The 25058-nt window shown below is 43.0% G+C and overlaps 1 protein-coding gene across 2 annotated transcripts in view; it reads right to left on the reverse strand.

Annotated features, from left to right (window-relative positions):
• LOC144681563 (copine-9-like) overlaps positions 1 to 25058 on the reverse strand; it is a 410414-nt gene that overhangs the window by 285044 nt on the left and 100312 nt on the right. For both annotated transcript variants that reach the window (XM_078543246.1, XM_078543247.1), the window contains exon 4: positions 1330 to 1433. In XM_078543246.1, coding sequence (XP_078399372.1) covers positions 1330 to 1433 — 104 coding nt within the window. The remainder of the gene's footprint in view (positions 1 to 1329; positions 1434 to 25058) is intronic.

The raw sequence follows: 25058 nt of genomic DNA on the forward strand, positions 1-25058 counted from the left end.
CCTGACAATTGTGACATTTCAAACTGTAAATGAAAGCTGCAGTGGGAATTCTGGATCCCGACCCATCAAGGGTCACCTTTTTCAATTGGCCTCTTTTCAGCCTTGTTACAAGAATCCAATCAATAAAGATAATTTCTATTTCTGAAGACTTTTCATTGTCTTCCTGCTATGATTGCATAGTCGGATTGTCAGCCAGATGGCATGTTTGGAGAATAATCTCTGCAGGCAGCAATCATCAATCTACAAAACCAAAGTAACCCAAGGTAACATCCAACTCAACCAATTATCATTCCAATAGACCAGACCACTTCCCATTCATTCTCATTCTGCACATTTCAAATGATTTTGCAAAACAACATTTGTAGGACTGATTTTAACTTGTGGTGGTGGGGCAAATGGGTGGTATTGGATCAGCCACCCTTTATACAGACCACCCAATGTTCTTACCCATTGATACCAAACAGGGTGTATAATGGGCAGCCAAACAACTACTGCCTGTTTCCCACCAATGCTGCAAACTAAAATTAGCCCCATAGTCAGTGCGGAGGGGAGAGGGAGGTGAGCATGCTTTTATTTGACAGGGTTTTTAGGTAGTCCATCATGTATCAAATCAGAAAATTGGCACCTTCAGCAAAGGGGACATGTTGCGAATAATGGAAAAAGATCAATTTTCTCTTTAAAGCAATGGTGGGCTTTTACTTTCCACTTGGAGGGGCAGAAGCCTGTAGATACACACCAGTGACATGATTGTGAGTCGGTAAACCAGGAGAGGAATAATCTGTATTAATTAGGCATCACTGGCAGTCCGGTGTTTCCCTTTAAAGTATAATTTGCAACGAAAACATGCCAGTGATCTACATTACTTGAAATTTAAAAATGTAATTACTATTGTCCTGGGAGTGTTCACTTTTCAATATTATGAGCAGTATGTTGACAATGTTGCAGGACCATCAAGACACCTGCATTTGTGATAGATGTAACAAAAGGTTTGCCATTTGTACATGACTGTGAGGAATCCTGTATCATTATAAAATTGGGCCTGTAGTGCAGAGGAAGAATGGCTCCTATCTGGATTTGTATCTGGGGGATGCAAACACTGCGTTTTAAAATTAACTTTAGTATTTTATGAGAATGATGCTAGAGATGTATCTCTTTTTTGAAATGAATGTAGAAGTACCTGTTATATTTTGTATTTATTGCTTTTGCCCATTGTCTGGCTGGCCTTGTTTACCTTATCTTTCATTCCTGGGCTGTCAGTATAATTTAGGCTTACACAAGGGCACAGGGAGCAGAGTGTGGCAGCTGGCAGTAAGAAATGTTATTACTCACACATCAAAACGCAGATTCTGCTTCTCTTCAAAGAAGTAATCCAGGACGAACTTGCGCACAAAATCTGGGTTCAGTGTGTTTTCAATTACTTCAGTCCTTCCATACTGGGAGAAGAAAGGAGAAAAAGAGAAAGAAAAAGACAGAGTGAAGTAATTTGTCTGTAGAGGGCTATGGAAACACACAGCTATCACTCAGTTAACAAGTCACTTCAAGAAATGAAACATTCAAAGGCTTCTCAAGCTCTTGGAGATGGACAAATAATCAGCAGCTCATTGATTGCAACAGATGGAGCTCAGCAGATCTGGAAATAATGTGGTGTAATAGTTTATTGATTAATGTTGCGTTTTGGACATACTGCTTTCCATCTGATGCCATTCACCAGACTTGTTTAGAATTATGTTCCTCTCTGGTGCTGCTTTATTCTTTTCTTTCCTCTCCAGTGTTCCCCCCTTCTCATTGGAAACAGGGGGGGAAGGCCATTCAGCCCCTCAAGCTTGCTCCGCCATAAAATTAAATCATGGCTGATCTTCTACCTCAATGCCATTTTCCTGTACTATCCCCGTATCCCTTGATATCTTTAATATCTAGAAATCTTATCAATTTCAGTCTTGAATGTACTCAATGACTGAGCCTCCACAGCCTTCTGGGGTAGAGGATTTCAAAGGTTCACCACCCTCTGAGTAGGTAAGTTCCTCCTCATCTCAGTCCTAATAACCTATCTCTTGTTCTGGTACTGTGTCCCCTGATTATAGACCCCTAAAGCCAGGGGAAACATCCTTCCTGCAGCTACGCTGTCGGACCCTCTAAGAATTTTGTATGATTCAATGAGATCACCTCTCATTCTTCTAAACTCTGAAGATTACAGTCCCAGTCTCCTCAATCGCTCCTCATAGGACAATGCTGCCAACCAAGGATTCAGTCAGGTGAACCTTTGTTGCACTCCCTTTGTGTTAAGTATGTCCTTCCTTAGGTAAGGAGACCAAAACTGTACACAATACCCCAGGTGCAGTCTCACCAAGGCTCTATACAATTGCAGCAAGACTTCTTTACTCCTGTATTCAAATCCTCTGGCAATAAAGACCAACATACCATTTGATTCCTAATTGCTTGCTGCATCTACGTGTTAGCTTTCAGTAACAATTGTTTTTATTCTTTCATGGGGTGTGGGTGTCGCTGGGAAGGCCAGCATTTATTGCTCATCCATAATTGCCCTTGAACTAAGTGGCTTAGTTTTCCATTTCAGAGGGCAGTTAAGAGTCAACTATATTGCTGTATACCTGGAGTCACATGTAGGCCAGACCAGGTGAGGTTGGAAGCTTTCCTTCCCTAAAGGGCATTAGTGAACCAGATGGGTTTTTACAATAATTAATGGTAGTTTCATGGTCACCATTACTGAGACAAGCTTTCAATTCCAGATTTTTCAACTGAATATAAATTGCACCAGCTGTTGTGGTGAAATTTGAACACATGTTCCCAGGATTACTAGTCCAGCGGCGTAACCACTATACCAATGGCTCACTCTCACCTTCTCACCCCTAGGTTCTAGCTTGTGCTGTTGCTATGGAACCACAGGCACCAGCCACCTCCTGGAACACACTAAAGTCATAAACAGGTAAAGCGACATGGAGGGCTTCACAGCCACAGCTAACTCAACTCTCACCGAACAGTAAACGTGCGTTGACTTATCCTCTCCGCATCCCCAGGGTGCGCTGTACCAAGCGTAGCAACTGCACGCAGACACCAATTGAGATCCATGATTCCAGGGCACACGAATGTGGAACTGCTTTGGTCAAAAGCTCTGCCATTTCTTGATCCATTCAGGGGATATGGCATTTCTGGCATTTATTGCCCTTTCCTAGCAATGTTAGCTCTAATTTCTGCTCGCTGTGCACATCCTGCTTGTTCCCTGCATGGCACATTTAAGACTGACACAGGTTCAGGTGTGCCTGCAAATGAAGGGAACACTGATCCCTTGTTGCCCTTGTGAAAGTGGTGGTGGGTCTTCTTCTTAAGCTACTGCAGCCACTGTGGTGAAGGTGCTCCCAACAGGCTGTTGCATGCTCTCTTCAGCAATTCAACCGTCATTTCTTATATGTCTGAAACTTCTACTTTCTATGGAACGGGAGCGGCGGGGGTCGTACCACACAAAAAATATTGATCTTATTCAGTAATTCTTAGAGGACCCACAGGTCTGACAAAATATTAAGAGAAGCTGACCCTGCAGCACGGAGTATCAGGCAGCTTGCAGGATCCCAAATCTTCCCAGATCAATAGCGAGGCATGGCTGACAAAACACCGCCACTGTCAGGATATTCAGCTTGCGTAGGATTGTTTTCAGCTGGTTTAGTCTGTTTTTTTCTATTTAACCTAACTCTCGTCACAAACCATTCCTCTCTGACAGGGAGGACAGCAACCTGTACCCAGACCATCTCTCTCTGCCACTCCTGAGCTGGCAACAAGGTGCTGGAGCAGATAAGATGATGTTGCGTTCCCCATTGATAATATTGACAAAATGCCAGCTGATTTTTTTTTTGTTCTAAAGATTACTAGCATAGCCACGGAGAATCAGAAATTGGGCATGTGGGAGCAACACTCCGTTTCATTCCGGGTTAGAACCTGGTCATCAGGTGCAAGGCACTCTCGGTGTTGCTCTAGACAATGCAGGTCTGGCCCATGCCCCACTCATGCACCATGGCAATCACCTGAGCCATCATCCGCTTTATCTGGAAATCAAAAATGGACGGCGTCTGCGGGGGCATCATGTAGAAACCTCTAGGTGAAGTGGGGAAAAGACCATCGCCTACCTCTTTCTGGAGTGTGCCTTTGCAAATGTAACCACCAGTCCCTGGGACAAGGTCTCCCACTTGATTATGATGCTGGACGAGGTACCCCAAATTGTTATGCTCTCGGGTGAGGAGCGGGGGAGCTGGCTCCCCTTCTTTATTCAACCCCCTCGGTTGGTCGCAACAAGGTTACTTTAAAAAGGACCCCTTCCCTCGTAGGTACCTTTTCCCAGTCCAAATGTATATATGTTTTTAAAAGGAGCTAATTTAACCAGGCTGTCTTGAGTCAAAGAAATAGTGAGGCTATTAGTTACTAAAATGCGAGAAAAATAATTTTTAAAAAACACAACATGCATACACACAGATTAGAAATGAGAAGTGAGTCCAGAAATAAAAGTAAAAAAAGATAAATGAATCAGTCTTTGGCTTGTCCATGAGGGGTAAATGGTGAAATGTTAAATTGGATGATTCTGGTAGAATTGACTTTGGCAGTTGAGCAGTTGGTTCAGAGATTCTTGGTTCTGCAGGTCAGCTGAAAGGAGTTGTCCTGTTTCCTTTTCAACTGTGGCTTTGCTGACTTGTGACTTGCTTCCAGCAATCAGGGAGAGACTTTTTACCTGTTCAACTCAGTTCATGTCCACAGTCTGGGATATAACTCAAACAGAAGATGGTTTTTGCTGAGATGGTAATCAGTTTTTTTGCATTGCATCTCTTCCTTTGAAGCGTCTCTGTCTGAAGGAGGCCTTGACACCTTTTTGGGTGCGACATTCCGTTCTCTGTGGACTAGTTGGTCACGTGTAATACACAAAGGAATTATCCAGCAAATGGTTACTTTACAGTCTCAGCAGCTTTTGCTTATAGGTCCTTTTTTACAAAACACATGTCTTATTTAAAAGTTCAATTGTCCGTAAGTAATTTGGGGCTATGATCCATGGTCATAGCACAAAGATGGTCTGGAAAGCAACATAGTGTTTTTTTTTGTCGAGGTTCATCCTGAGCAGTCCATAACACAGAACTCTGTGTTCCATGAGCTGTTCACAAGGACACACACAGGGATAAACATCAACTGCTGCTGGAGGATCATCAAGTCAGTGAAAGACACTCTTTGGTCTATCGGAAGCTTGTTGGTCTTCCAGTGCAAAGAGCTGTTAACAACTGAGTGTTATAGGCTGGCATATTCAGGTTCAGGATCAACTACATGCTGAGGCTCACACCAAAGCTTTGGGTAGTCACAGCAAAGGCTCAAGGGGGAAAGGTCACTGTTGATGGCCCTCCCACTTATAATGTACCAAGGGGCTGGAAACCATATAAAACCTCTCGGGCTATACACGCCAGAGAATCTTTGGCATGAAATGCAAATGTACATTGTAAATAAAACCTGTGATGGCAAGTGTAGTGAGGCGCCTTGTACTGTACTGAAAGAAACTGATCTTTATTGTACTTTCTGTAATGTCAAATTTGAAGCATTATGCGATGCACTTTCACAAATTTTAAAAATTTAAAAATTAAATGTTCCTGCCAATTGATGTTGTTACTGATACTGAATGTTCAAAGATTTGAATAATTTCTAGCACAGAAAGAGACCATTTGGCCCATTATACTTTGGGCTAGCTCTTCAACTAAAGCTGTTTACAGTAATCTCATTCCCCTGCTCTTTATTCCCATTCCTCTTTCCCCATTTGCAGTAGCTTCAATTTTAGTATATGCAACCAGTCAGACAATCACCCATAATTTCACACCAATTGTCAGTAACACTGCAGTGGTTGATTAATCCTCCCCAGCCTGTCCCGCCGCCGACTGGAATGTTCTGGTTAAAATCAGCCTTGTCCACTTGCCAGCCTGAGGCACTACTTTTCCCACCCGACAGTATTTTACCTTTGCTGCAAAGCTTCGGAGTATAATCACAAGAAAAAAAACCTCTTTTTATTAAATGTTAGTGTTAAACATCTTTTTCTTCTTCTTTGTAATGCAGCATAGTGAATAACCCATTTAACACTAGCACTCACTTAGCATGAAATGTTATGGGGAATCTCTTCTTGCTGACCATTGTGATAGATTTTCTAAAGCATAAGCTGTTTTATAATTTTAACGTGAGTGCAGTTTAATGGATTGTCCGAATATCAGGAGTTAAAGGGTGGTACAGTGAGAACACCAGCGCACTATGCCATGGAGTGGTCCATGTAGAATCAAACCCCTGCACACTGCAACTCTGCTGATCTCTGTTTCAATATAAAGAGAGAAGATCAAAGCAGGGTTGGCAGGGAGCAAAGAATTCCCCATCAGGACATGTAGGTATGATAAACTGAAGCATCTCAAGGTCAGCTCCCATGGAACTGTTGAAGGCGCAGAAACATTGTGACATGCATAGGATCAAGTTGCATTTCCAAGTCGTCACAAGATGTCAGCCACTGGGACACATGGACAAAGGAGAAAATAAGTAACTTTAGCAGGAGGAAGTTACAGGACCATGCAGCACAACATACAGATCAGGACAAGCGACAACACTGTTCAGCACATCATGCAAACATGGGCAAGCGACAGGACAGAATGTCTAACATAGGGAGAAACGCACCAGTTAAAGGGAGTATACAATTATTTTTAGACATCATCTTCAACTTCCCTTCACATAAGAGCAACTGTGTTCAGTAAAGCAGAATAGTTTCGCAAATGCTATTTATGAAAGTACTGCACATAAATGACTCACATATTTAGTCTGCACCACTCTGTCTGATGCTTTCTGTCTCATTCCCTCACAAATAATTTTACTGACAATGCAACCTGATTTGTTTTAAGCACTGCATTTTCTTTTTCTTCTGTACTCTGGAGGTGACCTGCATCTACCCCCCTTTCTTCCATTCCATTGCTCCTGTCCTGTGCTTTCTTTTATTTAATTTTATAGGAACTCTCTATGAGGCTGCTGTTTTGGATAAAAGCTCCGAGTACCTGGTGAATGGGCAATAGTGCCTTCCACTTCAGCAATAAGAGGCAGGAATGACTGTTACTGGGGAAACTAGCTTCACAACTCAATGGTGCCATTAAAAATGGAGATACACTGCGGAGCACGACTGGGCCAGTAGCACCGTGTCTTATGGCGATAGCATACTAATGCATCATTATTCCCTGCCTGAGAGGTCATGGGTGAACTCAGTAACAACTCATCAACATGCTTACCTAGACACGGGCCTGATTAAGCGCAAACAATATGTGCATTTATACGTTGCTTTATCATGTCTCAAAGTGTTTCACCCAATGAATTACTAAGTGCTGAGATTATTGTAGCATCTCCTGTGGACTGATAATTTTAAGTTTGTATGTAATGATTGCGTGGAAGCACTCCACATATCTTGGTCAAAAAAGAAGGGGGGGGGGTCACAACTGAAATCTGGACTTTTGAGTGAAGGCGATGCAAAAGGGTAAATTTAAGCAGAGATATATTCACCCACTCAGCTTTGTGGTAATGCAAAGAGGCCAAATGGATTCAACACAACAGTGATCCAATAAAACAGCGCCACCAAATGACAAGGCTTGGATTTGCAACATGATTTCCCATCTGAAGAGCTCCCAACCTCAATCATTCTGACAGCAAGCAAATGGAACAAACTTCCCATGGAAAAGAGGAAATTGGAAGGAAATCCATTTTACGCTCCCTTACAGGTCACTTTAACTTATCTCCAAGAGGATGGTTACAGAATGGCATTACTGGAGAGCTGTGATCAGGGTGCCAACCATTTTTCTTGCTGGCAAATGCAATATCCTTCAGGGGAAAGAGGTCTTTGCTCATTTACATTTAAAATTATAACAAGTTGGGCCTTTCAAAATAGAAATCTGGCAAAATGAGTGATGTGCAGTGACAGAGAGTTGGCCATGATACCATACATTGTGGCTGCAGTTATGTACTATGAGCTTCAACTGTTCACCAATCTCTATCTTTCAACACCTAACTTCTTGTATACCAGCATCATTGTATCATGTGATCTTTAACAGTCCTACAACTATGAATAGCATTGCTGTCTGCTGCAACTTCTACCGTTGAGAAGCAGAAGAATTGCAAGACGATTTCCTAGTCACACACCTCCCTTATGTGAACATATATCTCTGTTCCTTCATCATCGCTGGATCAATGTCCCAACCTGCTATCATGATGGGAGCCCCACTGCTACCAGGAGTGCAGCAGTTCAAGGAGAAGACCCATTACCATCTTTTCAGGGCAACTAGAGATGGGCAAGAAATGTGGCTTTGTCAGCATCTCTCACATTCCTGAGAACATATAATGTTAAAACTTCTGCCTCTGTCGCATAAAGCTTTTATTTAGCTATTATCCATTTCTTCATAACGTGTGTGTGTGTGTGTGTGTGTGTGTTGTGGTCTTCTCAACATTTACCCTTCAACCAGTACTGTATACAGATTACTGCTGCATGTGGAACCTTGCTCTATCCAACTTGACGGCTGTGTTTGCCTACATGACAACAATGACTAGGTTTCAAAACTTTTAATCAGCTCTGCAGCAAATTGGGACGTCCGAAGGATGTGAAACATGTCAGGCAAATGCAACTATGTCAATTCAGAAAATGACTAGTAGGCTGTAGATTTGCTAGAAAATCTATGTTCTGCAGTTTGGATCTCTCCATCTGGCTAAAATCCTTCTCCAAGCCCACTGTGCTTTAATTAATTTTGTGTTTCTACTAAAATAGTCATCCAGCCCTCTCTGGAGGCTTTTATTAATATGCATTGAACCACCAAGGGGATTTCTAACAGATTTTCAAAGCTGACCAACCGATGAAGCACCAGCCTTTCCCTATATTTAAAATGGATGATGATATGGGGATTGCTCCAGTAATACTACACTAATAACTGAGTAATTACAACACTAATTCATTCCAAGAGCATTGCACAAATATGGTCATAATTGTACTATATCTATTTTTTCATAATTATATAAACATTACATTGTAAATGAAGCATTATTGTGGAGCCAAGGTAGGGTGAATCACTTCTTTGCAGGTTATTGGTTCAAATATTAAACTTTGTTTTTTTTAATGATTGTGGTTAGGGGAAGGTGGGGAATGGGCAAGGAAATAGTACTCAGTCAATAGCTCTTTCAGTCAACGCAAGTGGCCTGCATAAGGGAGCTGAACTAATTGGTCTCTTTCTCTGTCGTGAACTCCTGGGACTTTATTTTTTAATTGTATGGTCAAGCTGTTCATCTGCCTGAATTTTCATTCCTGAAGAAAACTATTCTCTTTTCCAATTGGACCTAAGTTGCTTATTCATGCTAACATTTTCACAGTCCCAATTTTCAACGGAATTTCTGGAAATCAAGGCAGGCTACAGATAACCCAAGTGCAGATAATCAAGATTCCTTTCGATTGTAATTCCATCTAATCTTTCTAGAATGAGAAGATTTGCTAGAGCAGATATTTTTTTGTCAGCATTGGTAGTGAATTCCAATGGAATAGTTGTATGGTGTGCAAATGGATATGATACCTGGATCAGTCCTCTAGGTCAAGGTGGTAAATTTCATATCGTGACTATATCTGAAAACTAATTCAGTGCCGATGAAGTGAATGAAGATTTCACTGTGAGTTATTACTCCATCCCATTGTTAATATTATCTTGGCTTCATGGAGTAACTGTGACTTCTTGTGTAATCAGGAACCAGTTTATAATGTCAAAGGTGCCATTTTGTGGACGATTCTATTCAAGTGGATATTGCAGATCCCATACAACTATTTGAAAAGAGTACCAAGTTCTCCCAGTATCCTGACCAGTGTTCTTCCCTCAGCCAACACTGCCAATAGCAGATAATTTGGTTACTTATCACATGGCTGTTTGTGGGATCTTGCTTTGTACATAATGATCACCACATTTGCCTACATATCAACAATGCCTGCACTTCAAAGTAATTAATTGTACGCAAGCAACTTAAGGACATCATACATCATAAGAGATGTGGTAGGGGGCTGTATAAATAAATTATTTCATTCTCAAAAACAAGAAAGCAAGGGAATTATTTCCAGCTGTTTTTCTGAACTTGGTAGCCTGACAGGAGCTGGGAGTTTGTAAGCAACTGTGAGACTACGGAAACATCCCACAGCAATTAACCTCTAAGTGACCTTAGGAGCTGGCTGTTCAGATTGCATTCTCACAAGGAGCACCTGAGCAGTGGCTTTAAAGTGGCAGAGAAGGTTATACACAGTTTCAACTAAGCAATTAAACATTCCCATTAAGCTCCATAACCCACACTACCCATGGCCAATACATCAGCTAGTACTTAATACATGGAATTACATTGAGCATAGTCAGCCCAACTGGTCAATATAGGTGTTTATGGTCCACGTGAACCTCTCTCATCCTACTTCATCTCACCCTATCTGCATATCCTTTGATTCTTTTCTCCCTTGTGTACTTACTTAGTTTTCCCTTAAAGGCATCTATACTATTTTCCACCACTATTCCATATGGTTCCATATAATAGCAAGTTTCATATTCTATCCATTCTTTGGGTAAAGAAGTTTCTCCTGATTTCTTCTAATAAAAGATTGAAACTGAAATATCAACACGGGTAGATGAAACCTTTGATCACTTACACATAGTAATGAGGGATCTGGCTCTAGGTTTCACCCCTGGTACCTTACTGTAAAGTCCAAACCACTCTGATGGATGAAAGTCTCCCGTGACTGCTGGCTATAGTTTTCTATGTGAAATTAGTTTGGACATTCCAATCTAGTTCCTAATGGGCATGGACCCACAATACAAACCTGCACTTAACTTGGCATTAATTTGCAATCTCACTCGCAGAGGCCAAGTGATAGCTGGCATCAAAATGGATATGTCTCACTCATGCAATGATGGGTGTTTCTTTTGAGATCGATTAAGGTATATTGTTGGAGAGGGAATGATACCATGCATTCAATTGAGTTATACCCGCTCAATGCTGCTACTCAGTGCCCAGAAAGGGTGAGTATTCCATTAATGAGAAAAAAAATCGCCCCAATTAAATCATTTAAAAAAATCTCTGCCCTTGAAATACATTACCACTAGCCTATGTGTGAGCATCAATGCTGTTGGAGTCCCTCAGTTTTAATTACATTTATGTTGATATGACAATAACCAATGACAGCTTTACTGAACAAATTTGAAATTTATATATTAATGTTGAATTGCCATTCCACAGCAATTACACACGGCTACACCTTCTATTAACATCTGTATCTGTAATATATTTAAGTCATTCAGTCCAATTCCCATTTAAATACAATGTACTGAACTAACAGCAAACTTAACAGGAACCTTTCTGACCGACTCTACCAAATTCATAAACAATAAGAGGAAGAGGTTACCAAAGAACCTCAATGCATTAATATAAGGACCTCCAATCATTAACTTATACTCATCACACATGGGAGTAACACTTTTCTCTGAGTATACACAGCAACTGCAAAGTGTGTTAGCACATCAGGAACATTTCATAGGGTTCAGTGTTTCCAGGTCCTGCTACAGGCAAAACGAGTAGAGTGGTGATAACAAAATCCAACTTCTTGGCACACAGTAAGGTATGAAGTTCAGCGAGTGCTCAAGTAATGGTTTGTTTGCGATGAAGTGTGTTTAATGTCTTATGAAAAGCATCTTAACAGAGAAAGGGATTGGAATGCAAGTTGTGCTATCAGTGTATTTCTGGCACCTCTCTTAATAATTTAACAATTGTAAACTATTAGCCTCGCATAAGAGTTCACTCTTTCATTCAGCCCATCCATCCCGTTCGGTTATGTGGGCTTTGGCATGATTATTTGATACTGGTATTCCTTGCTTTGGTGCGCTGAATGGCTTTTTCTCGTCCCTGGCTGTTGGGACTTGTGAATCCCAGTTGCACACTTGTTATGGGATGGATGAGTTCGTACTATAGATAAAGTTGACCAGAAGACACTTAGACGGAACACCTATGTTTACTTACAAAGGTATCAGCAGTAACTACACTTGTGTGCTTTCACATCAAACCCTATCTTCATACTTCAGACAGCGAACTACAGACTACAGACTGCAGACTACAGAAGTAGCCCGCACTACTCCTCTATTGGTTACACAAGATCATGTGATCTTCCTTTATAACATCCTTCTTAAAGGTATACCACACACTAGATAAAATTATAAATACCACATCCCTCCCCCTTTACTCAGAAACACATTTTACATTTACAAGTACAATTTTCTCAAAATAGCAAATTATTTACACAGGTAAGTAGTTTTCAAATTCAGTCTTTCTGGGGGTTTTCTTAGGCGTGTAGAACGTCTCAGCTCTACAACTTCACATGCTTTGTTAGGAACCTCCTCTTCTGGAGTTGTCTGAACATCAGGTTCTTCGGAGGGCACCTGCAAATCTGCTTCCTCAACACTTGCAGGTACAACTGACACATCAGGCATATCTGTACTAGGTTGAGTTCTCTCAACAGGAAACATTGACCTGGTCGTGTCCAGTAGTGGAATCATTTCTTGATGATTTGATTCTCTCTTCCTTAGATGATCCACATGTCTCCATATAACTCAGCCTTCCACCCTCACGTGGCAGCAGATGTATGCAACACCACCACCTGGAAGTTCCCCTCTAAGCCACTCACCATCCTGGCTTGGAAATCTATTGCCGTTCCTTCACTGTTGATGGGTCCCTCCCTCCCTAACAGCACTGTGGGTGTACCTACACCACATGGACTGGAGCAGTTCAAGAAGGGAACTCACCACCACCTCCTCAAGGGCAATTAGGGATGGGCAATAAATGCTGGCCTAGCCAGCGATGCCCATATCCCACGAGTGAACTTAAAAAAAAACATACAGACTTCAAAACACCCTGTGGGTTCACAAATGATTGCCCTTGACATTAATTCTGGACTTGATAACTCCTCAAAGTCAGCTTCCTCTCATGATGCCATCAAAATCAACAAGCCAATCTTACAAACTTTAAAAACATGTTGCCTGACGTTCCCAACCCTCCTGCAACCCAGAATTCGTGATTGGTTTCCCGAGCGCTATTGCTGGCGACTCAGGAGAAATGGACCCTGCACAGTTTGTACATACACAGTACCGTGGCTATCATGACTTGTGACAAAACCGCATTGTCTGGGCCATGCTGGTCACCTTGCTATTCAAAGCACACTGTTTCTTTGCCAGTTATGAGGATGATGGCTTCGGTGCGAATGAAAATCACCTGGGAACGTTGCAAGACATGAAAGAGCCACTAGTGGAGGGAGGGAAAGCAACATAAACTGGGAGAAGAAGGCATAAAATAACAGCTGGGAGATGGAGGGAGAGAAACACAAACTAGGAGAAAGAGAGAGAGAAACACAAACTTGGAGAGGGGGAGAAAAACAGAAACTGTACAGAGGGAGAATTAATGTCACTCTGTGATGTGCGTTATTGTATGACGTGTCGTGTTCTGGGAGTTGGGCAGCTTTGATGCTTTCCGAGAACTGATCTTCATCTCCCTGAAGCTGGGCTACAGTGATGAGGTGTAGGAGTCAGTAAACTGAATGTGGTTTTGTTTTGGTTTTATTTGTTATTTCCATGACTTGCTATATGTTTTTAAAAGTTGTAAAATTGCATGAAAGCTTTAGTTAGGAGTTACTTATATCAATGGTGTTTTTGTTGAATCAGTTCTATTTACTTATTTCTCATTGCAGTCAATGCTGTAGAAACAGCATGGCAGTAGTTTTTATTTAAACTTTAACTATCCTTAAAATCTTTCTATTATTTTATGTTCTTTCTTTTAATTTATAAATTATGTTATTCATCACAGTGTAAAATGAAAAGTCAAATATTTTATTTGGGGTTCGATGAAATTTAAACATGCAACTAAGGTAAATGGAGTAACATTGGCAAACAGAGGGCAAATAAAAGGTGGTTAACTGAGATTAAGCATCCCATGATCTGTGCCACATGACAGATTGCAATGTGATCGGATTTCACATTGTTATGACCAGTTGAGGAAGAGTCAAATGTCCCTCTCCTCATGTGACTGCAACAGGTCTTTTTGTGTGAAAATGATGTACTTCCCAATTCAGCAAGTACTTAACTGTTTATGCGCTGTGATCATAAAAGAACCAATAGGACAGGTTTTCTTGAATTTTACAAAACAAGAGGTTAGATCAGTTTAGGTATAAAAAGGCTAAGTAAAATAATAAAATACACACTGAATTGTTATGAAATGTGAAATGATATGAAATGTTACACACAAACATACACACACACACACACACACTACAGAATGGGGAAGGATAGGTTGGCCAAATTAGAATCCATTTAAAAAAAATAGTGTACAGTCTGGAGTTTGGTGACTCAGCTGGCTTGAGGCTGAATTCAATATCTCACTACTTCTGATTTAAAGGTGGATTTTTTGGGAGACAGTAGTGCTTGGTTAGATTCTTTTAAGAAATCTATGTTTGTAGCTGGGTATCCATGGATGATCACAATCGAGGAAAAAAGGAGGCAGAAGAGACCCCATTTAGGTCTTCTATCTAGCTGTTTGTCCTCAGTTCTGCTGAGAAAACATGTGCTCAAAACAGGCAAAGGGTTGGCTTGTCATGTGACATTCCTTCTCCAACTGCCACGGCGGTTTAAAAATGACATTGTCCATGCATTCCAAAGGTGATTTGATCAGCTCATATCTGGAAGCTAATTTAGCCAGGGTCCCATTGGCTGAGTGATTAATCTTAATGGCCCATCTCCATCAGTTGAATACCTTGGGTGATTGCCATAGACCCTTGCTAATGAGAATGGAGATGTAATTCCTCCAAACTCCTCTGAAGCCATTGTCTTTGATGGGTTTTGCAGACAGACTCCACTCCAATAAATTTGAATGTAGAATATATAGTAATGCCATCTTGGGCTGTGAGCTCAAATAACCTTAGTATTTGTAGTTTTTTTGAAGTCTGTTTTTAAAAGTTCAATTCAAATTTCCAGTTCTGTACATGGGTGTTCGGCACCTTAGCCTTAATTCTCACCCTCCATCACCTCCCACCCACCCCCCATGTCTCCTCCATATCCCCCATGCCCCCTCCATATCCCACAGACCCACTGGGCCTATGTCTCAGTGATTGGAGGCAGGCCTTCTAACCTGCCCACTTTTGCATCCACCAGCCTCTGTATCCATGTTGGATCTGTTTTGGAAGGCAGCAGCTCCGACAGAACTAATGAGCCCCATTATAACATTGGGAAGTATTTGAGATGCTCATGAAACTGTCAAAATAAACAATCAGCTATTGAAACTCCACTTTAAAAAAACTAATCCTCTTAGGTGCTCATAAAACTGTCAAAATAAATAAAAAGCCATTCGAAAAAAAGTTCAAAAAACATAATCCTACTAAATGCTTGTAAAACTGTGAATCAAAACAAAGCTCACAGTTTCCTTGGCAGCCGTGTCAATAAACCCTGCTGAGCTGAATCCATTCATTGTTTGGAGCTCAACCAAGCATTCATAATGGGATTCCATTGGACAGCTAAATAAACAAAGCCTCCAGAGATGAATACATTAAAACCTTTTGGGCTTTGTTTTTATAAATAAAGTGACTATTAAATTGACCAGTATTTTGCAAGTGTTCAGATGCATTAGAGTTCATTATCCATGGATAAAGTGCTCCTCTGCATTCAACAACATTGAGAATCAGATTTTAATGTGTCATTTGGATAATGTGCTTTAATATTTACATTGATTCACAGCCCAACCATCTGTTGAGCTTTGATCTAGCTGATCAGGACTTCTTTGATTGAAAGCCCAGCCATCTGTAAAGCCCTATCACCAACCACTGCATTAAAACATACTTAAATTATCATACAGCATCTAAATATGACGTGTGAATTTGGCAACAACTTTGAAGCTTATTTGTCAATAGGTTCCTGACTCCAGAACACATTTCCCCCATTGTTCACAAGCCCTCTGACCTGGCATGGTTCATACAGGCTTCAGAGACCCACCTGCCTCACTGAAAATTTCAAACTCCATGAAATACAAAATTGAGGTAGGCAACATTATGGCAGTCCCGACATTAGCTTTCACGTAGGTCAGGTTGCGAGACGCCACCTTTCCTGCATGAGTTAAAATGGTGGCTGATGGGAATCACGTTACAATTTTAGAATTCCATCCTCCCCGTCTCTTTTTCCCGCTGCCTGACACGGGTTTGCCCTGCATCGGGATGGCAAAATCCAACACAATGTGTTAGGTCGATGACCTGTTCTGATAAAAAACATGCAGGCAACATTTGCCCTTTTAACCTGCCACACCCATTCACCTTGTCGGGTTAAAGTTTCCCCCTTATTTATCACCAATATGGACTTTCAGTCATTGAACAGTTATGGGTTTAGTTTCCCTCCAGGATTGCACCAGCCAGTGCACTCACCTAAAATTTATTTGTTCACTATTTCAACGCAGACATTTACCCATTTAGAATAGCTGCACTGGTGACAGCATTAAAATAGTTCATTTGGGAATTTAACATGGACTCATTAACTTGTATACTACCGAAGGAAATAAAACTCAACAGTAATTAATGACTGAGGCTAGAAATTACTGTAAGCACTTAACATCTTCGCACAACATTTCTCAGGCTGCTATTTTAATTAAGGCATTAGATATCTTTACAATAAGCAAGTTGATGCCTCCATTAAAATAGCAGACTGAGAGATGTCACATAAATGCACTATGCATTCCGCTACTGATGTAGCAATGGTGATTTCCAGCCTTGCATTTCTACCTAGCATAATGTACTTTTTTGCAGCAACTTGGGACCATTCTGCTCCTCCAGTCAGTCACTTCAACAGCTTCACGTTAAAGCACAAAAGAAAGTATTTTATTAATTCCTCTGATGCTGCTCTATTTTTTAATCACTGACTCTGGGACTGAAATACATTTCAAAATTGGCAGTTTGGAAAGGAACTGAAGCAGGGAGTCTCAGTTACTGGTGGTTAGTATGCAGACCATATGCCACTGCCGATAAAATGTATTTATATTCTTGTAATACGGTATTTAGACTTCCTAGAGGTCAGAGTGATAGAAATTTAAATAAGCGCCACCAAAAGTTCTCAAATATAAGGTCAACGTAGTGTTATTTGTCAATTTTTTTTAAACCTCAGGAGACACGATCTTCAGGTTGATGGATGGAGTTTTCCAGGGCAGGACAGAAGCTTCTTCGTATAAAGCCATAGAAAGCTCCTTGTTTTGGGCAGCTTTGGCAGAGGATTCCCTGACTCCTGCCTGGAACATTCCCACCACAAGTCTGAATCTCCACTAGCTTTGGTTGCTATTGAAAGTTCATTTCTATTTAGTGGATTGGTTTGTGAACTGTCAGTTCGGTGCTGAATTAAGAGTACAGGTGAATGCAACAGGTGGTTTTAACCAGGGACAGAAGGACGAAGGAAAAGAGCAGGGCTTGTAGAAAATTACCGATTAAGGAGCACCACTGCTAGTGCAAAAAACAGCCTCCAGGCTGGTGGATGAAGCATGTGAAAAGGCTGCATCCATAGAGAGTAACTTTGTATAGGAGTGAGCACATTAATGTTTCCTTTCAAAAAAAAATCAAACTTCTCTGGCTGTTTCCTTTGATCAGAAGCACCAAAGTAATCAATTTTTTTTTAGTCGCTCACAGGGGTCCTAAATTCTTCAAATACGAAGTAAATTGTGTCTGGAAGAAACCGTGATTGAACCTTTCACCGGGATATGAGTACACATTCATACACATCCAGCTTCAAAGAGTCGCCAATCTCCAGAAGGATTCACTTTAATGGATTCTCTCAGCACTCGCTCACAGAGAAGATCCCGTTTAAACCTCCAGAAATGAAGCCATTTGGCAAAGGGCAAGAAATAACTTCATTTTAAAAAATTTCTGCCACAGCTATGGAGAGTAAAGGAATGGGAGCAGGTTTTGACCATGACCATTTTGAGGTTTGGGCCTGCTTAGTCTGGCTCTAGTGAACTGGAACCCTGATTTAGTAGCCCTTTACCAATCTTCTCAGTAAGCTGAGAGATAAAAGCAAAGAACTGCGGATGCTGGAAATCCAAAACAAAAACAGAAACAGAAATACCTGGAAAAACTCAGCAGGTCTGGCAGCATCGGCGGAGAAGAGCACAGTTGACGTTTTGAGTCCTCATGACCCTTCAACAGAACTAAGTAAAAATAGGAAAGGGGTGAAATATAAGCTGGTTTAAGGGTGGGGGGCGTTGTTGGGACAAGAAGCCAGTAGTAGGTGGAGATAACCAAAAGATGTCACAGACAAAAGGTCAAAGAGGTGTTGAAGGTGATGATATTATTGAAAGGAATGTGCTAATTAAGGGTAGAAAGCAGGACAAACAAGGTACAGATAGCCCTAGTGGGGGTGGGGTGGGGTGAAGGAATACTAAAAAGGCTAAAAGGTAGAGATAAAACAATGGGTGGAATACATTTAAAAATAATGGAAATAGGTGGGAAAAGAAAAATCTATATAAATTATTGGAAAAAACAAAAAGGAGGGGGAAGAAACGGAAAGGGGGCGGGGATGGAGGAGAGAGTTCATGATCTAAAATTGTTGAACTCAATATTCAGTCCGGAAGGCTGTAAAATGCCTAGTCGGAAGATGAGGTGCTGTTCCTCCAGTTTGCATTGAGCTTCACTGGAACAATGCAGCAAGCCAAGGACAGACATGTGGGCGTGAGAGCTGGGTGGGGTGTTGAAATGGCAAGCCACAGGGAGATCTGGGTCATGCTTGTGGACAGACCAAAGGTGTTCTGCAAAGCGATCACCCAGTCTGCGTTTGGTCTCTCCAATGTAGAGGAAACTGCATTGGGAGCAACGAATGCAGTAGACTAAATTGAGGGAAGTACAAGTGAAATGCTGCTTCACTTGAAAGGAGTGTTTGGGCCCTTGGACGGTGAGGAGAGAGGAAATGAAGGGGCAGGTGTTACATCTTCTGCGGTCACATGGGAAGGTGCCATGGGAGGGGGTTGAGGAGTAGGGGGTGATGGAGGAGTGGACCAGGGTGGAGGGAACGATCCCTACCTAATGCCGCTAGCGGGGGGTGAAGGGAAGATGTGTTTGGTGGTGGCATCATTTAGTATTCCTTCACCCCACCCCACCCCCACTGGAGCTATCTGTACCTTGTTTGTCCTGCTTTCTACCCTTAATTAGCACATTCCTTTAGATAATATCACCACCTTCAACACCTCTCTGTCCTTTTGTCTGTGACATCTTTTGGTTATCTCCACCTATTACTGGCTTCTTGTCCCAACAACCCCCCCCTTAAACCAGCTTATATTTCACCCCTTTCCTATTTTTACTTAGTTCTGTTGAAGGGTCATGAGGACTCGAAACGTCAACTGTGCTCTTCTCCAACGATGCTGCCAGACCTGCTGAGTTTTTCCAGGTATTTCTGTTTCTGTTTTTGTTCTCAGTAAGTTGCATGCGCACAGCAGCCAGGAAGATATTGTGCAGGCCGCTCGCCAGTTGTTCCCTTTAAGATACCACACTTTGTGCGGCCATGAAGAAAGATTTAAAGGTACCGCACATCCCATTGAAAAGGTTGCATATGACCAAAAGAAAATTAGAGGGGGCAGTGCCCACTGCAGCTGAGTTGAAGAGTGTCGGAATCCAGAATGACTGACAGCCAGGCACTTCCCAGAAGGGAGAGCCAATTATGGAAGGGCTGGAGTTTGGGCGTGTTTAGGGTTGAGCCGAGGGCAGGAGCAACTCACAGTATTCTTGTGGAAGCTAGGCAAACAATCCTCCCCCTCCTTACCTTTGCATAAATTAAATCAAAAAATATTTGGGGTCGCTTTCCTGAAATTCCAGCCTCCAACAAGCGTTAATTGGCCTCAGGCTGGACTTCCTTGGGAGGAAGTCCCGCCCAAAAGAACGGCCGGCCAATCTGATTGGCCAGCAGTTCTCCAGTCCCTGCAGGGCCAGAAGCTACAGTGGACAGGACTGGGACTGCAAGCAGCCCCCACAGCCTTAGTCCTGGGAGTCCAGGACTGGGTACATTTTGGTGGTCTCAGGGTGGGGAGAGGAGGTGAGGCCTGGGGAGGTGGACAGAGCCCCCAAGGGGTTAGGCCTTTTTGTAGGCGGGGGAGGGGGGAGCCCGATGTTAAATGGAGGCTGCTGATGGAGGTGCACCATCCCCCACCACCCATCCACCCCCCCTTCCCACCCGAGCCCTGAACAGGGTTAATTTTTGGGCTCCCGCTTTGCGCTGAACTCCTCTAGCCAGCCTGAAAATTGAGGCTGGGTGGAAAACAGCACATGTGTGGTCAATAATTGTCCACTTAAGGGCCTCAACTGGGGCAAGGGCGGGCAGGTCTCGCCCAACCCAACGTAAAATTGCAGAGAGATCTGGGCTGGCGGGAACCCATCGGGAAGGCCATCGACAAATTTTAAGCTCACCCTCCACCTACAAACCCGCCAGAGGGGAATGTAAGATTCTGCCCATGGAGGTTTGCACAGCGCATGCTCCACCCATTTGCCCCTCGACGTTGCAATTGGGGTCCTATGTCTGATGATTTGGATATTAAAAACACCCACTGCCATAAACAGGCGAGCATTCTCATCAAACAGCAGAAAGTCCCTTCTAAAATGCCAAAATTGGACCGCTGCCACCCCTTATACACCAAATGGGCTGAATTAAAATCAGGCCCATGTTCTCTGGTTCACTTTGTTTCTCTTATTGTAGTTTTGAAAGCTGATCACATACCACATGCCAAGTGTGCACACATGAGTATATAGGGAAATCTACCACTTTTCCTTGGTCTTTGAAAGCTAATAGATTGAGAGACTTTTACGTACCTTTACGTTAAAATCATTGTCTTGAAAGAAACAAAAGACTTTAATTTATATTGTGCTTTTCACAACACTGGACATCTCAAAGTGCTTTAGAGCCAATGAAGTTCTTTTTGAAGCATAATCACTGTTGTAATGTAGGAAACACGGCAGCTAATTTGCACAAAGAAACGCCCACAAACAATCACAACCAGATAATCTGTTTTTATGATGTTGATCGAGGGGTAAATATTGGCCAGAACACCGGGGGTAACTCAGCTCCCCTGCTCTTCTCCAAAATGGTGCCATGGGATTGTCTACATCCACCTGAGAAGGCAGACAGGGGTTTGGTTTAATGTCTCATTCGAAAGATGACTTCTCTGACAATGCAGCACTCCCTCAGTACTGCACTGGAATGTCAGCCTTAATTTTTATGCTGAAGTCCAAGCGTGGGACTTCAACCCAGAACCTTGTGTCTCAGGGACAAGAGTGCTACCAACTGAGCCATAGCTGACAATCTAACTGAAACTTAAGCTGAAAGAAACACCTTATATTAATATAATGCCTTCAATGTAATGCAATAAAACATCCCAAGGCGCTTCACAAGAGTGTTATAAAACGAATTATGACACCGAGACAGATAAGGAGATATTAGGTCAGATGACCAAAAGCATGGGCAAAGAGTAGGTTTTAGGAAGTGTCTTAAAGGAGGAAGGTGAGCTAGAGAGATGTATGGAGGGAAGTGCAGAGCTTGTGAGAAGTTCAAGAAATACTAGCCCGGGTGTTCTGAGCAGCGGCAATGATAGTCAGATTGCCACTGAGCTCAAAGGTTCCCCTAACTCGATGCTGTTGCACATTTCTTCTGGAGTCTTCCAAGCCCGGCTTTCACAGAAATGAACAGCGCAGTGTCCATCAGGGAACTCCATCGAAGAGGAGTAGTGTTGGAGGAAGACAGAGCATCACCCCTTTTTATGGCACTAGCCGCCCTAAAGAAAGTTTAACGGTCCAGTCTGAATATTACTGGGTGGGTGAGTGAGTGAATAGGAGGTGGGTAGGGTGGGTGAGGTGGGTAAGTGTGTAAGTGGGTAAGTGTTGATGTGTCGGTGAATGAGGTGGTTAGGTGGTGAGGTGGTAGCTGGTGAGGTGAGTGAGTGGGTAGTCGGGTTGGGAAGTAGTTGGGTAGGGTCAGGGTGTAGTTGCGTCGGGTTAGTCAGGGATGTAGTCGAGTCAGGCATAGTCGGGTGGTCAGGTAGTAGTTAGGTAGGGTTGGGGGGTAATTGGGTAATCGGGAATAATTATGTGATCGGGGCTAATCTTGTGATTGGGATAGTCCGGTTGACTCAGAGGGTGTCGAGTGGCTGGGGCGGGTAGTCATGTCAGTAGGGGTAGTTGGGGGGTTGTAGTCAGGTCTGGTTGGGGAGTTAGCAGGGTAGTTGGGGGTAGTCAAGTTAGTGATTGGGTGGTTGGAGGGTAGTTGGGCTGGGTCAGGGAAGTAGTCAGGTCGGGGAAGTAGTTGGGTTGGGGTGGATTGGGGTAGGTTGGTAGGGTGGTTCGGGGTAATCGGGTTGGGTCAGAGGGTAACTGGGTCTGTTCAAGGGGTTAGTTGGGTCTGATTGGGGGGTTAGTCAGTTCGGAGGGAGTAGTCGATGGGTCACTTGTGTAGTTACCCGGGTGTTAGACTAAGTTTTAATCTGTGTATTATTTCATGGGTAACTGCTCAGGTAAGTACCAAGGAATTGGTCCGAAGTCTTCGACTCTAACTGAGAATTGGAGACATTCACAGAGGGTCCTGGGGAGCAGGGGGGTAGTCGGGTTGGGAGGTAGTCGGGTAGGTCAAGGTATAGTTGGGTTGGCTTAGTCAGGGGTGTAGTTGAGTCAGGCATAGTCAGGTGGTCAGGTAGGGTTGCCTTTTGGAAGTTGAAACTTTCCAGGCAATTCCCACATAAATCTGACTTCCACAGGGCACCGACACACACTTTCGGTTGTACATCTGGTCTCCGACGATCCAGAGGCTGGAAGATTTGACCCATCATTTTCCCCACCTGAAAAGTTTGACATCATGTGCATTCAACTGCATTCATTTGCACTCATTTCATATCAACTGCACTCAAAAGTAATCATTTAGCATTAATTGCAACCATTCAGCTATCATTTGACATCAATGGGGCTTAAAAGCAATTTTTCAGCCATCAATTGCACTCAAAACCAATCGTTTAGCTATCATTTAACATTACAATTACCATTACTGACATCAATTACCCCAAACCACAGCACACAAACATTTGTGATTAGCAACATCACTTAAGCATTTGGACACCAAAAGTGACCATAGAGTTTATTTTCCATATTTCTGAATTTCAGTAGCTTCAAACATCATAAAACTGAGCCATCTTTAGAAAATGCTGTTTTGACGTGCTACTTTTTGTTTTATTCATTCAAGGGGTCTGGGCACCGCTGGCTAGACCAGCATTTATTGCCCATCCCTAATTGATCTTGAGAAGATGGTGGTGAGCTGTCTTCTTGAACTGCTGCAGTCCATGTGGTGTAGGTACACCCATTGTGCTGTTAGGGAGGGAGTTCCAGGGTTTTGACACAGCGACAGTGAAGGAACGGCGATATATTTCCAAGTCAGGGTGGTGGGTGGCTTGGAGGGGAACTTCCAGGTGGTGGCGTTCCCATGTGTCGGCTGTCCTTGTCCTTCTAGATGGTAGTGGCCATGGGTTTGGAAGGTGCAGTCTAAGAAGCCATGGTGAGTTGCTGCAGTGCATCTTGTTGACGGTACACATTGCTGCAACTGTGTATCGATGGCGGAAGGAGTGGATGTTTGTGGATGTGGTGCCAATCAAGCGGGCTGCTTTGTCCTGGATGGTGTCGAGCTTCTTCAGTGTTGTTGGAGCTGCACTCATCCAGGCAAGTGGAGAGTATTCCATCACGCTCCTAACTTGTGCCCTGTAGATGGTGGACAGGCTTTGGGGAGTCAGGAGATGAGTTACTCACCACAGAATTCCTAGCCTCTGATCTGCTCTTGTAGCCACAGTATTTATATGGCTAGTCCAGTTTCTGGTCAATGGTAACCCCCCAGGATGTTGATAGTGAGGGATTCAGCGACGGTCATGTCATTGAATGTCAAGGGGTGATGTTTAGCTTCTCTCTTGTCGGAGATGGTCATTGCCTGGCACTTGTGTGGCACGACCATTATTTGCCACTTATCAGCCCAAGCATGGATATTATCCAGGTCTTGCTGCATTTGGACATGGACTGCTTCTGTCTGAGGAGTCACGAATGGTGCTGAACATTGTGCAATCATCAGCCAACATCCCCACTTCTGACCTTACAATGAAGCAGCTGAAGATAGTTGGGCGTGGGACACTACACTGAGGAACTCCTGGATGTCCTGGAACTGAAATGATTAACCTCCAACAACTGCAACCTTCTTCCTTTGTGCTCGGTATGACTCCAACCAGTGGACAGTTTTCCTCCGATTCCTATTGACTCCAGTTTTGCTCGGGCTCCGTGATGCCATACTCACTCCAATGCGGCCTTGATGTCAAGGGCAGTCACCTGTGGAGGTCAGCTCTTTTGTCCATGTTTGAACCAAGGCTTGTAATGAGGTGAGGAGCTGAGTGATCCTGGCAGAATCCAAAGTGAGCTTCAGTGAGGAGGTTATTGCTAAGCAAGTGCCCTCTTTGATAGTACTGGTGATAACCCCTTCTATCACTTTACCGATGATTCAGAGTAGATTGATGGAGCAGTTGGATTTTGGGGGGTTGGAATTGTCCTGCTTTTTGTGTACAGGACATGCCTGAGCAATTTTCCACATTGCCGGGTAGATGCCAGTGTTGCAGCTGTACTGGAACAGCTTGGCTAGGGGCACGGCACATTCTGGAGCACAAATCTTTAGTACTATTGCCAGAATATTGTCAGAGCCCATAGCTTTTGCAGTATCCACTGCCTTCAACCAGTTCTTGGCAGCACACAGAATGAATCGAATTGGCTGAAGACTGACATCTGTGATGCTGGGGACCTCCGGAGGAGGCTGAAATAAATAATCTATTTGGCACTTCTGGCTGAAGATTGTTTCAAATGCTTCAGCTTTATCTTTTGCACTGAAGTGCTGGGGTCCTCCACCGTTGAGGATGGGGGTATTTGTGGAGCCTCCTCCTCAGTGAGTGGTTTAGTTGGCCAC

Source organism: Cetorhinus maximus, chromosome 6, assembly GCF_964194155.1.
Source record: "Cetorhinus maximus chromosome 6, sCetMax3.hap1.1, whole genome shotgun sequence".
Lineage (NCBI taxonomy): Eukaryota > Metazoa > Chordata > Chondrichthyes > Lamniformes > Cetorhinidae > Cetorhinus > Cetorhinus maximus.